Genomic DNA, 12,808 nt, shown 5'->3' on the forward strand with positions numbered 1-12,808 from the left:
AAAAATTTTCATTTTTCAAGGAAGAGCTCGTAGAAAAATATCTTTATTCCGCCGCTTTCCTTGGAAATTGCAAGCAACTCGAGCATGTTTTAAGAGCACCCCCCGTAATTTTAATGAGAGAAAATATGACACTTTTCCGAGCACTTTAAACACCTTTTTGAACATTTGTTAGTTTTATTTTGGCATTATACTTTTAGCAATTTCCGAGTACTCGGGATGCTTGAGATACTTAATCTATTTTAATAATTTTGTGGTGCTCGCATTATTTTTAATTTATTTTAAAGAAATTTCCGAGCATGTGTTGTTGCTCAGATTTGATTTCATTTAATTGAAATATGGAGTGAGTTGACCACTTTTCCCAAGCATATAAAAGTGCTAAGGAAAACTAGTGTTTAGCTTGCAAAGTGCTTGGAAATAAGCCGACAAAACAAATGGCGAGTACCTGATGCTCGGAAAATATTATTTTTCCTAGCACTTTAGGTTATTTCCGAGCATTTTGATACACGATAAATGTTGTTATTTTTGTAGTGATATGATCAACTAAATGAAATACTATATTCTATGAAAAATATTAAAAGTGGCGCTTTTTCTTTTGTATATGGATTCTTTTGTCCGAATTTCATCCAAGGTGACTTAGAGCATCTCCAATGGCGGACCGGACGTCCGCCATTGGAACGGGGGAGGTAGGATACGGACGTCCGGTGCGGACACCGGATATCCGCGGATTTCGGCGGGAAGTCCGCCGCGGACGTCCGACTTTAATTATTTTTTTATATTTTTTTAAAACTCTATATATACGGCTCGTTGAACTTCATTTCATTCACACCACTCGTGTGTTAACAAGTTTCTCTCTCTAAATCTACAAATTTCATTTCTACTGAATGGAGAACGACAAGAACTTCCCCGCCACGAGCGAGTCACACACTTCGATCTTTCCCGCTGAACAGGAGGGAAACTTTAGCGGAAATGCGGCAATGGTTCCAACAATGTCTGGGATGCATCCCCAAATGTCGGGGATGAATCCCCAAATGGCGGGTGGGATGGGTGGGATGATGCCCCAGTACTACATTATGTACAATTGGATGGGTGGGATGGGTGGGATGATCCCAGGGCAGCGGGATGGGGGGTATGAAACCAAATATGATGGGGATGGGTGAGATGATGTCGGGAATGATGCAGACCAGGGGCCCTCAAACTCCTGGGGAAAATGTCTATCGCCCATATATGGATTTGTTGTCTAGTGATTCTCCCCCAGTACTGTTCTGGAGACTCCGTTCGCCGCCATCGAGACTTTCTCTTTAGAGGAGTTGGGGCTATCTCCGGTTAGGGAGACTCCCGATGAGGCGGGGCCAGCGGTAAGGGGCAGGGGTAGGGGCAAGGCCAGGGGCGGGGGCAGGGGCAGGGGCAAGGGGAAAGCCCCGGGCTCTTCCTCGCAAACGGTGGCAGAGGAGGAGGATGATGAGGAAACGGGAAAGAGGACGGTCTGGAGCGTGTGGGAAAACGTCGCGCTTGCGAAGGCATGGGTCGGTGTAGTCGATGATCCCTATGTCGGGGCTAACCAGCATATTGACAGAATGTGGCATCGCATTAGTGCAGCCTACCTCACACACAAACCGGCTAGGGGGAATCGTCACGGTCCCGAGCAATGCCGGAAACAATGGGAGCGGTTGAGGCCTAAGCTTAGTCGATTTGCCGGCTTCTACCTAAACAACCCGCGCTAGGCAACCAGCGGTATGTCTGAGGAGGATGTGAAGAACCGTGCCTTGTCGCAGTACCCCGACAAAGCCTTGAAGTTCAAAGAGTTCGACCAATGGGAGGCCTATCTCGTGGTGAAGGATTCCCAAAAATTTTGTGCGGGTGTCGAAGCGGGCTGGCCAAAGCGTACGAAGATCAACGCTTCCGGTGAGTACAGCAGCAGTGCTGGTTTGCACGAGCTCCACGATGCCGAGGAAGTGTCCCCGCTACCTCAATCAGACTCCCGCCGTCGTCGTCGCCCGATTGGGCAAAAGGCTGCGCAGCGGATGGCGAGGGGAAGCGGCAGCCGCAGCGGATCCTTTGAGGTCGAATCGGAGGCCCCTGAAACCCCAGAAGAGTACGACCGTCTCGCCCGCGCGCAGCTAACGACTAGCCTGATACGGATCATGCATAGGTAGCATAACACGACCGATCCTGCGTACAAAAGGATGTTAAAGGATGTCATCGACGCATGTCGGCGCGATTTAGGAATGCCACCCATTGATGATGATGGCGTCGAGATTAGGGGCAGGGATGACGGGGGCGGCAGCGACACGGGCGACGGGGACAACGAGGAGGACGAGGAGGAGTGAGCCGAGGGTTGTATTTTTTTTATGACTATGTATTTTTTTTTAAAATTATGTAATTTTTTTAATGAAGCATTCGCATTTTCCCCGTATTCCGTGTCGAAATTTTAATTCCGTAAACGTAAATTGAATAAATTGTGAATTTTTTTTATTGCGGGAAGTCAGCGCGGGAAGTCCTAGTGGAAGGGCGGATTGTGCAGGGGAAATCCTAGTGATGTGGCAGTGGGATGAGAAGTCCTAGTGACGTGGCAGGAGATGTTTTTGGGAAGTCCTATGACATCTGCCCGCTGAAGATGCTCTTAACATTATGCAGATTTATATTTTTATATACTACTATCTTTTTATTGTTGTGGAGTCATTTAGCAATTATACAAAACGATTCATGATGACTGGCAAACACTCACGTTATCATATACAGCACTCCCATGGCAGACACATGAATTTTACTATTTTACTTTGGGGAGTCCAATTTACCATTAACGTTGAATATTTTTTGATATTTTACTTTAGATTTTTATGAATTTGGTGAAATTAAAAATTTCAATAACCTTTTTTATTATATTAGAATCAAACTAAATATATAAATTAAAATGAACAACACTAAATACGTGTTAAACGAGGTTATCTATTGACCAAATTTCATATTTTTAATAATAAAGTATTTAATTAATAATGCAATCATACTGGACTTTTCGTAGTGTGTTTCAAAGACAACACACAAATTCGCAATTCCACTCGAATATTAATCTAAAAATTGAAATTTTGTTTATATTAGTAATATTTTATTTCTATTATTTTTTTAAGAATAAGTGTTGAAATCGTTTTTATTTTATCTTATACAGTATTAAAAAACACATTAGTTATGGCACAAATTTTTTAATATAAAATGAGTGATAAAGAATTTATTTTTACCAAAATTAGTAAATTGCAGAGACATTGTCTCCCACTCAGTACAGCGCAAAATTTATGATCCGATCACACCTGATTCACGTTCATGAGCCCTAGAAGCTTACGCCGCCGCCGCCGCCGCCGCCGCCGACTCGCCACCGCTTAAGGTATTACCTCTTATTCCTCAAATCCAAGCTGCCGCCTCTTCCTCGTTCCTCTAATCCGTCGACTACTTGCCTCCAAATAAAAAAAAAACAAAAAAAAAACACTTCTCTTCAGGAATCGAATAGATTCGTGGTAATGGACCCTAAAATCATTGTAGCTATTGCAATTAAATGTCTGTGCATGAATTATTTTGTTCAAATTCGACTGCAAAGTGTTTGAGGAAAAAAGTTTGGTTACAGATCAAATTTGTAGGAGCAGATTTCTGAAAAGCACTTTGAAACTTCAATTAGTTTGTGTGATCCCTCTATATATCCATTTTGACCAAATTTATGTGGATCTTGGAATATCACGGATTGTTGCAATTCAATATTTGTTGGTTCTATTGCTATCGAAATTGGAAGCGAGCAAAATATGTTTTGGCATTGGTTATATACTTTTCTCTTATTCATACTCCAAGAACATTCATCATCTTTGAACATTTCTTTGCATTTTTTATTTCTTTGGTGTGGGGGTGTATGCTGGGTATGAGCTATGAAGTATGGTGTTGTGTAGGTAAATGTTTACTTTATAGGTCTATGAAACTGCAATTAGTTAGTGTGATCTCTGTGTATCCATTTTGACCAAAGTTATATGGATCTTTGAATATCACGGATTGTTATGATTCAATAGTATTTATTATTGGCTCTATTGGTATTGAAACTGGAAGCGAGCAAAAAATATTTTGGCATTGATTACATACTTCTTTCTTATTCATACTCCAAGAATATTTTAATTCTACATCTGTGAACATCTCTTTGCTTTTTTATTTATTTGGTTTGAGGGTCGTTGGGTGTATATTGGTTACTTATGAACTAGAATGAAGTATGGTGTTGTGTTGGTAGATGTTTACTTTCTCTTTTAGTTCAATATTTGGGAAGATTATATTGATTGAGGAGTTTTGAGTTGAAAATCCTTGAATCTGAATCAAGGTTTGTTTTTTAATTCTGATGATCTGCTCGTTATTGTTTTGCCTTGAGTCATGAACAATTAATCAGTTTCGGTAATCTTTTTTAGATGTATAGGTAATCTTTGCATAATTTGAGTTGAAGTTTGTCTCTGTTGTGTTAGAATGTTTGCTTCATTAAACCATGATTCTATATGCAACTTGTTAGCTTTTGCTTCAACGTTGGGTTGCCTCGATTTATTCCTAGCTGTAGCCTCTATTCTTATTTTGGTCTGTGGGCAAACTGTGCACATGAAGATACAAAGATTTGTTTGGAGGTTGATCGATGGTTATGTTTCACATTGTCCAGTTATTATGGTGGTAGAATTTCCTTGAGAGTATATTTGCTGAAAGGTGTATCTTGGTTGTCTCTTTTATGTATTTTGGTAAAAAATTGAGATCAATGATTATGATGTGTTTCTTAACTAGCAATGTTTACTTGGCAGATGGTTAGAGCATATTCTCAAGAACACACATACAAGCATCCATGGGAACGAGTAACAGCTGCGTCGTGGCGCAAATTTGCCGACCCTGCGAACAAACGCACACTGTCTCACATTATCGAGGTTGATACTCTGAGCCACAAGCTCGAAAGTAGCTCTGGCAAGCTGTACACAACTCGAGCTATAACTGTCCATGCTCCCGGGCCATGGTTCCTTCGTAAGATGATCGGCCAGGATATCTGCCACTGTGTTGAATCAACTGTCGTGGATGCAAAATCCCGATCTATGCAGCTAGCTACCCGTAATATCAGCCTCGAGAAGTTCATTGAAGTGGAGGAGAAGATCAGGTATGATCCCCACCCGGATGATCCAAACGGATGGACCATATGCCGGCAGGAGACAAGGATCACAATAAAGCCCCTGTCGGCGCTGGCCACGATGGCTGAGAAGATCGAGCAGAAGTGCGTGGAGAAGTTCCAGCAAAACAGTGCTAAGGGGAGAGAGGTTATGGAGAGAATCTGCAAGTATCTTGAAGCTGAATCTAGGGGCATTTCTGCTTGATTTTGATGTTAATCATTGGGTGATTTCTGCCTTTGTTTTTTTTCAGTTTAACTTGGTGTATTCCCGGTAGTGGAATTTACCAGTGAGGTGTTGTTGTATATCCAGTTTTTTTTAGTTGATCTAATTGAAATAATAGGACATCTTGGTCCCTTTTTCGGTGACCAAGAAAATATTAAATAAAATATGATATATCCAGTTTTCTGCTGTTTGCAGTTTGCACTTTGTGATTTCTTCAATTCTATTCAGGGGCAAGGTTTATCCTTTGAACACTTGGTTGAGTTGAGCAATTGTGGGCTCTCTTATTTTAAAATGAAGATATTTTCTTAGGAAAGATGATGCAAATAAATGAACTAACAAATTTAATCAATTAAATGCCATTTCATGAATAAATAGTTGTTCTTTTACGGGCCAATTGGCTTAATTTTTTAAGGGATTTTGCAGTTTGGATAAATGATCAAATCCAATGGTATTAAATCTGGAAATTTGAATATAATTTGAAAATCAGAAAACAGTACTTAAATCTATCTAGAAATGAAAAAGCCAATTGCAATTTGTGACAAGATTTGGTAGTTGATGTATCATTGATTCATTCTCGTGGCGATTATCTGCCACTTACACGTGGACATATACACGTAGAACATGTGTCAATACCAAATTTGCTTAATCATCATCTTATCCACCCCAAAAAATCATATAATACTCTTAATTGTTTGGGACTTTTTCAATCTCTTAAATTAAATGTGACACCTAGTTACATTAAACACATCTGAACTAGAGTATGTATTTTGGGTACATTACTTATCCAAAAATATTATCATTAAATAAACTTATACACATAGAGTCTCATTATTCACAAATCCACTCTTAAAAACCGAACTAAAAGACCGAACTAAAGACCAAATTTGGGCCACCAATTTTTCTTAATCTTGTGAGTATGATTAATTTACAATTAATTTAATATTTTATTAAATAAAAATGTTTTTTTTTGTTTTTTTTAAAAAAATAAAAATTTTATTTTTTTAAAAAAATTTAAATTTTTTATTTATTTATTTTTTATTCAATAAAAACTTGCTGGAGTAAATAATGAACTATATTCACTAAATAATGAACTAAATAAACGTATGATATGAAGTAATTTTGACATGTTATTGATATACATTAATGATACAACAAATTTTAGTGTTAAACGTTAAGCGGTAGTAATGAACTTATTACTTCATTCAGTCATGATATTACTTCATCCCATCAGTTTATTACTTCATAATGTGTTATGACATAATTGTCTCTCAGTTGAAGTAAATTCGGTATGTAATGAATGCGAAAAATAACACAACATAATGAACTAAATGAACGTTAGTAATGAAGTAAATGTGACATTTTATTGAAATATAATGTTAATTGTGTTAAACGTCAAGCAGTAGTAGTGAACTTATTACTTTATTCAGTCATGCTATTACTTCATTCTGTTAGTTTATTACTTCATTCAATCAGTTTATTACTTAATAATGTGTTATGACATAATTGTCTCTCAGTTGAAGTAAATTTGGTATGTAATGAATACGAAAAATAACACAACATAATGAACTAAATGAACGTTAGAAATGAAGTAAATGTGACATTTTATTGAAATACAATGTTAACTGTGTTAAACGTCTTATTACCTCATTCAATCATGCTATTACTTTATCTCATTACTTTATTACTTCATTCTATTAGTTTATTGCTTCATAATAAAAAAATAAAAAAATAAAAATTAAAAAATTAAATTTTAAGAAAAAATTTTAAAAAAATAAAAAAAAACGTTTTTATTTAATAAAATATTAAATTAATTGTAAATTAATCATAACCACAAGATTAAGAAAAATGAGTGGCCAAATTTGGTCTCTAGTTATCGGTCTTTAAGAAGAGTTCGACATTGATCACAACTCTATACCCATAAAAGTAGTTCTTGTGATTCCATGAAGATTTATTTACGTCACATGTAATATTCACTTGTCCACCCCTTTCTCTCTTTGCTGTTTTCATATTCAAGCCTTCACATCCATTTCTTTCTACATATTCCCATTTATTGATCTTATTTTACAGATATTAAGAAAAGGTTAATTTAATGCATGAATTCCTATAATCCTAGAGTTATTGTTGGTTATAAAGAGTACTCCCTCCATCCGCGAATAGGAGTCTCATTTTTCCATTTTAGTCCGTCCGCGAATAAGAGTCTCGGTTCACTTTTATGGTAATAGGGTCCCACCTTCACCTAACTTATTTCACTCACATTCCATTTAAAACTAATATATACAAGTGAGACTCATATTCTACTAACTTTTTTTCACCCATTTTTTTAATATTTCTTAAAACTCGTGCCGCCACGGAATGAGACTCCTAATGGCGGACAAAGAGACTATTATCCATGAATTTTAGTCAATGAAGTCTAAAGTCAAAATGACAACACATCCACTATTGTGCTGGAAAACTAGGTAATGAGCGGGTAAAATCGTCACACTTTTTTTCAGCCCATCACGAGTCCATTTAAAGCCTTCAACATTTCTCTCTATATATAAACACACACATCTCTTATAAACAAAGCACAATATTTTCGTGCAAACAAAAATCAAGATCCAAATTATGTCTAGTCCTCCTATTTTCTTGATGGTCATTCTCATTTTTGCCCTCCTAGTTTTGTTCGTGGGGGGCTCGAGGCCCCTAGGGTCAAAATTGGAAGATTACACAATGTTCAAACCCAAAGTTATTGAGGGCAAACATGGGCTCGGAGGGAAGCAAGTTGAGGGTTGCATGCCTAAAGGGAGGCGCCACTCTTCGGCTCCGAGTCGATACATAAACTACCAGCCTCTCGACTCGTTGATGTGCTCGCCACTGAATCATCGAGTTAATAAGCCTTGAATAAGTTGTTGTTTCGATACGCACTTTGTTAGTTTGAGGTGTAAAATATGTCACACTTTTATCATATCATGGTTGCTATATATCTTATTTTTTCTTTTTTTTTTGGTTTTTGGATAAATAGAAGTCTTAGATAGGAAAAACATGTATACAAACACATTATAATACTTGTAATCCTGTGTGACCGAAGAATTACTCTAGGATGTGCATATGTTTATCTAATGATGTAGGCCAAAAGTCTCGGGTTTGAGTCCACTAGCTCTGACGCATCCTTTAAAAATTTTGTTCTTAAACTAAAGAAGGATTGCTAATTTAGTTTCTATGGTGATGATGCAATAAACGTGTGGGTAATAGAAGAGTGTCAACAACTTCAATAATGAGAAGTTTTCTTTTAAATTTCTATCAGATCCAAAAACAATCAAAACCATAAATAACTATTCCAAGAGAATCTAATTAAATTGCTAAACTATGTTCGGTTGTGGTCGGCTGCGCATGTGAAAAACAAATCAAAATTAATACCAGTTGAATTGCCTACGAAATAGAAAAATATAGGAGTATAAATTTATTCTGTAGTACTACCATGGGGAGGGGGGGAGTATTTTTATGTAAAAATTTTCAGTTCAAGTTCATCGTAACAAGTTTTCAAAATTTAATATAATTTGAATTACAAAAAGATAACTATTATTGTTGAATTTATTTGGTGGACTTAATTCGGGCTGTTGATTAATTTAGCCCAGGTTGAATTATGGGGCCAAGCCTAATGGGCGATGTTCTTTGACCCGATTACCTTTGGTCTCCACCGTCCGATTGATGCCATGTTGCCTCTTCACTTGGATCTTGCTTCTGAGCCGTCGGATGCTGAGTTGTGTGATGACTCGTGTTACCTGTGTTATTTCCACACTCTTCACTCTCTCTCTGATCCCAGATGCTCTCTCTCTTCTCTTTGCTTCTCCGATGACTTCTCCGGTGGTTTCTTTTGTGTCTTTCTTCACGATAGCGTGAGATTGATTCGTGGTAGAGCCGGTTGAAGGCAACTACTTCGGTTGCCGGTGTGTGCGAAACCTAAGGTTTTGTGTTGTGTGAATAACTAGAGTGAGGTTGAGTTCGGTGGTTCTAGATTCTGTGATTAGGGGCTGTGGTTGATCGGTGTTGACGGTGAGAGGTGAATCTCTGTTCAGATTCAACGGTGCTCCCTTGGGTCTAGGGTTCTAGTTGAATAGATCTGGTCTACTTGCGGGTGGCTGAGCCATCTATTGTGATATATTCTGTTATCTTGTAGATTCTTAATATTGCATTAAGTAATCTGTCTTGTTATTACTGACTTGTTTCTTGAGTGTGCAGATTATAGTGTTGATCAAGAACCTAGCTAGTGCTAGGGTTTCTTATCTGTAATCAATTGTATAATCTTGTAAATAAGCCGCTTGGTTGAGAGACTGGCTTAGCTCTCTTGTACAAGGTTAAAAGAGGTCTGGGTAATTAGTGAATCCAGACTGGTTCGATCCCAACAATTATGTCTAGGTAGCTTGGGGCCTTACGCCATTTTCAATTTAGAATTACAAAATAAAATTATGTCTACGTAGCTAGGGGCCTCTGGAAATTGCAATGAAGAAGTGATGAATTTAGGATGAATTCGTGTCCAATTTTACTTTAATTCGATTTGTACACTTTAGTTCAATTTTGTAATAATTTGTGTTTCAGATACAACTTTACTGGCTACGAATAAACATAGTAGTATTAAATCACAAACTGACCAGCTGCTAAAAAACATTCTTAATCCATATATATAATATATACACATACCACTTATACACAATTTTAATTTAAGAAAAACTTCAATCTTCTTCAAAATCATTATCTTCTAACATGAATATAATATGAAAACAAATGCTTTCGACCTCCAATGTCATCCATTCATGATCGAATAAGATTGTGAACTTAAAAGAGCATGATCTTCCAACATAAATCCAATACGAAAACAGGACCTCATATTCCAAATAAAATAATGTAAATACTCCAAATAAGAGAATCAATCATCTTCAACTAATTCGCTGGTAAAAAACCTACGCAATCATTGTTGAGAGAAATAAATAGAAACACTATGGGAGATACTATGGGAGTGTTCGGTTTGCAAGATTGTATCCCGTGATTAAATATGTAATGTGTTTGGTTCATGAAATTGAATCCCGCAATCTGAGATTGATAATCATGAGATAATTAGTCATAGTTTACGCCTTACCCCCAATGACTAAAATAATCTCACAACTCAATCCTAGATTATACCTTGTTACTATTATTTGTAAAGTAAAAGTGAGAGATAAATGATTACTAGTGTAAGTGGTGTTAGTGAAGAGTGGACTCCGTATAATTAGTAGCGTAGTACAATGATATAAGTTATAAATAAAATAAGGTATAAAGATAATATATTGTTTAATTATTTTAAAATTGAATGTTTATATTCCAGGGACAAACAAATAAGAAAATAGTTCATACTTTTATAGACGTGGAATGAAGTATTAAAAGATAAATAAAAAAAACTCATTTATCCTCTCTAATTAAATAATGAGTAAACCAATCGGTACCTAACATAAATTTTATTCGAATCAGTAAACTGTGGATATAGGGATAATCACATATTTTGTCATTTTGTACTATTCTTTGACCGTTTTGATCTTTTTGTGCTTTTACTATAAATAGACAACTAACTCATTTCTTTTATAATTTACTATAAATATTTATAAAAATGAAACTTATATTTCACAAATTTTTAAATTATTTTTTCAGATTAAAATTCTAGTTTCCCTTAAATACCCCAACTTATAATATGAATATATAGAGTTGTATATACACAGAGAACACATAGACGTCTGCATAAATCATCTCTCCTTTTCAATGAAAGCAGAAGAGGAGGAAAGGAGGCGCGAGAAGATGATGGGAGATCCGATGAACTCACTCCGGCGGCGATGCGGGCGTTTGGTGAAGGAGCAAAGGGCCAGATTTTACATCCTCCGCTGTATCGTCATGCTCATTTGCTGGCAAGATTGCACCGACTCTTAATTCTTCATTAAGAGCATCCGCAATGCCGCCGAGCGCGACGGCTAGCCGATATCCGGCGCTCGGCGGTACGCTCGCCGAACCATTGCGACCGGCGAGCGCCGAATCGGCGAGAAAATCGCCGAGCGCACGCCGATTCCCGGGAGCTCGCCGCCATTGCAGCCTCCCGATCGGCGAGCGGCCCGATTTTTTTTTTTTTAAAATTTTCGAAACACTATATATACGCGATTTGGACGTCATTTTCATTTACACCGCTTGTTTTAACAAGTATTCTCTCTGACTTAATTTCTGTACAAGAGCAATAACACGAAATGAGCAACGCGGGTGGTAGTAGTGGTGGTAGTGGTGGGGATGCTGAGGAGTACGAACGGCAAATGAACGAACAGTTGGAGGCCTATACGTCCCGTGAGATAAACCGACTGATACAAAGGGCCTTGCAGCCGGAGGTACCTCGACCTCGACCCGTTGTCCACCGCCGAGCAGTGATTGATCGACTGCACATCAGCGGCTATATGAAGACTACTTCGCAGAGGAGCCGTGGTTTAGGGCCAACCTTTTCAGGCGGCGATTTAGGATGAGCAGGGCCCTGTTTATGCGTATTGTTGACGCATTGGAGAGTCGATATATGTGTTTCCGGTTCAGACATGATGCGGCTGGCAAACCCGGCCACACGCCTATTCAAAAGTGCACTGCGGCAATCAGGCAGTTGGCCTACTGAGGCGCGGCAGACATGTGGGACGAGTACCTCCACATCGATGAGACGACTGCTCTTCAATGTATGAAGTTTTTCTGTCAGAGCGTGGTTGAAATATTCCGTGATCAGTACCTTCGAAGCCCTACCCCCGAAGACTGCCAGGAGCTGATGCAGATGCACGGGGAGAAGCATGGGTTCCCGAGTATGTTAGGCAGCATAGATTGTATGCATTGGGAGTGGAAGAACTGTCCCGCTGCCTGGAAGGGGTTCTACACGACCGGCTACAAGGGAAAGAATCCCACGATGATCCTCGAGGCCATAGCTGATTACCGGCTGTGGATTTGGCATGCGTATTTTGGGGTAGCCGGGTCGAACAAAGACCTCAACGTCCTCAACTCGTCGCCCCTTTTCAACGAGCAGTGCCAGGGCGTCGGTCCGGCAATCAGTTTTGTCGCCAACGGCAACCAGCATGATATGGGCTACTACTTGGCGGATGTGATATACCCTAGGTGGCCCGTCTTTATGAAGACGATCAGATGCGCATCTGATGAGAGGAAGGCCTACTTTGCGGAACGGCAGGAGTCGGCGCGCAAGGACGTGGAGCGCGCATTTGGTGTGCTACAGGCTCGATGGGCGGCAATTAGGGGTCCAACGCGTTTGTGGCATGTCGACTGCATTGCCCCTATAATGTACGTCTGTATTATCCTGCACAACATGATTGTCGAAGATGAAAGTGTACAACTGACTAATTGGGCCAACGACGAAAATGAAGCCGGTCCAAGCCACGGCGTGGCCGCCCCCAACGTAC

General features: G+C 38.7%; 1 protein-coding gene across 1 annotated transcript; it reads left to right on the plus strand.

Moving 5' to 3' along the window:
- Positions 1-3,247: 3,247 nt before the first annotated feature.
- On the plus strand, positions 3,248-5,575 carry LOC121780690 (PRELI domain containing protein 3B-like). The gene is made up of 2 exons (XM_042178322.1): positions 3,248-3,376; positions 4,803-5,575. Exon 2 carries the CDS (start codon positions 4,803-4,805, stop codon positions 5,358-5,360), a length of 558 nt encoding a protein of 185 aa, XP_042034256.1. The 5' UTR covers positions 3,248-3,376; the 3' UTR covers positions 5,361-5,575.
- Positions 5,576-12,808: the final 7,233 nt, after the last annotated feature.

This window comes from Salvia splendens, chromosome 20, assembly GCF_004379255.2.
Source record: "Salvia splendens isolate huo1 chromosome 20, SspV2, whole genome shotgun sequence".
NCBI lineage: Eukaryota > Viridiplantae > Streptophyta > Magnoliopsida > Lamiales > Lamiaceae > Salvia > Salvia splendens.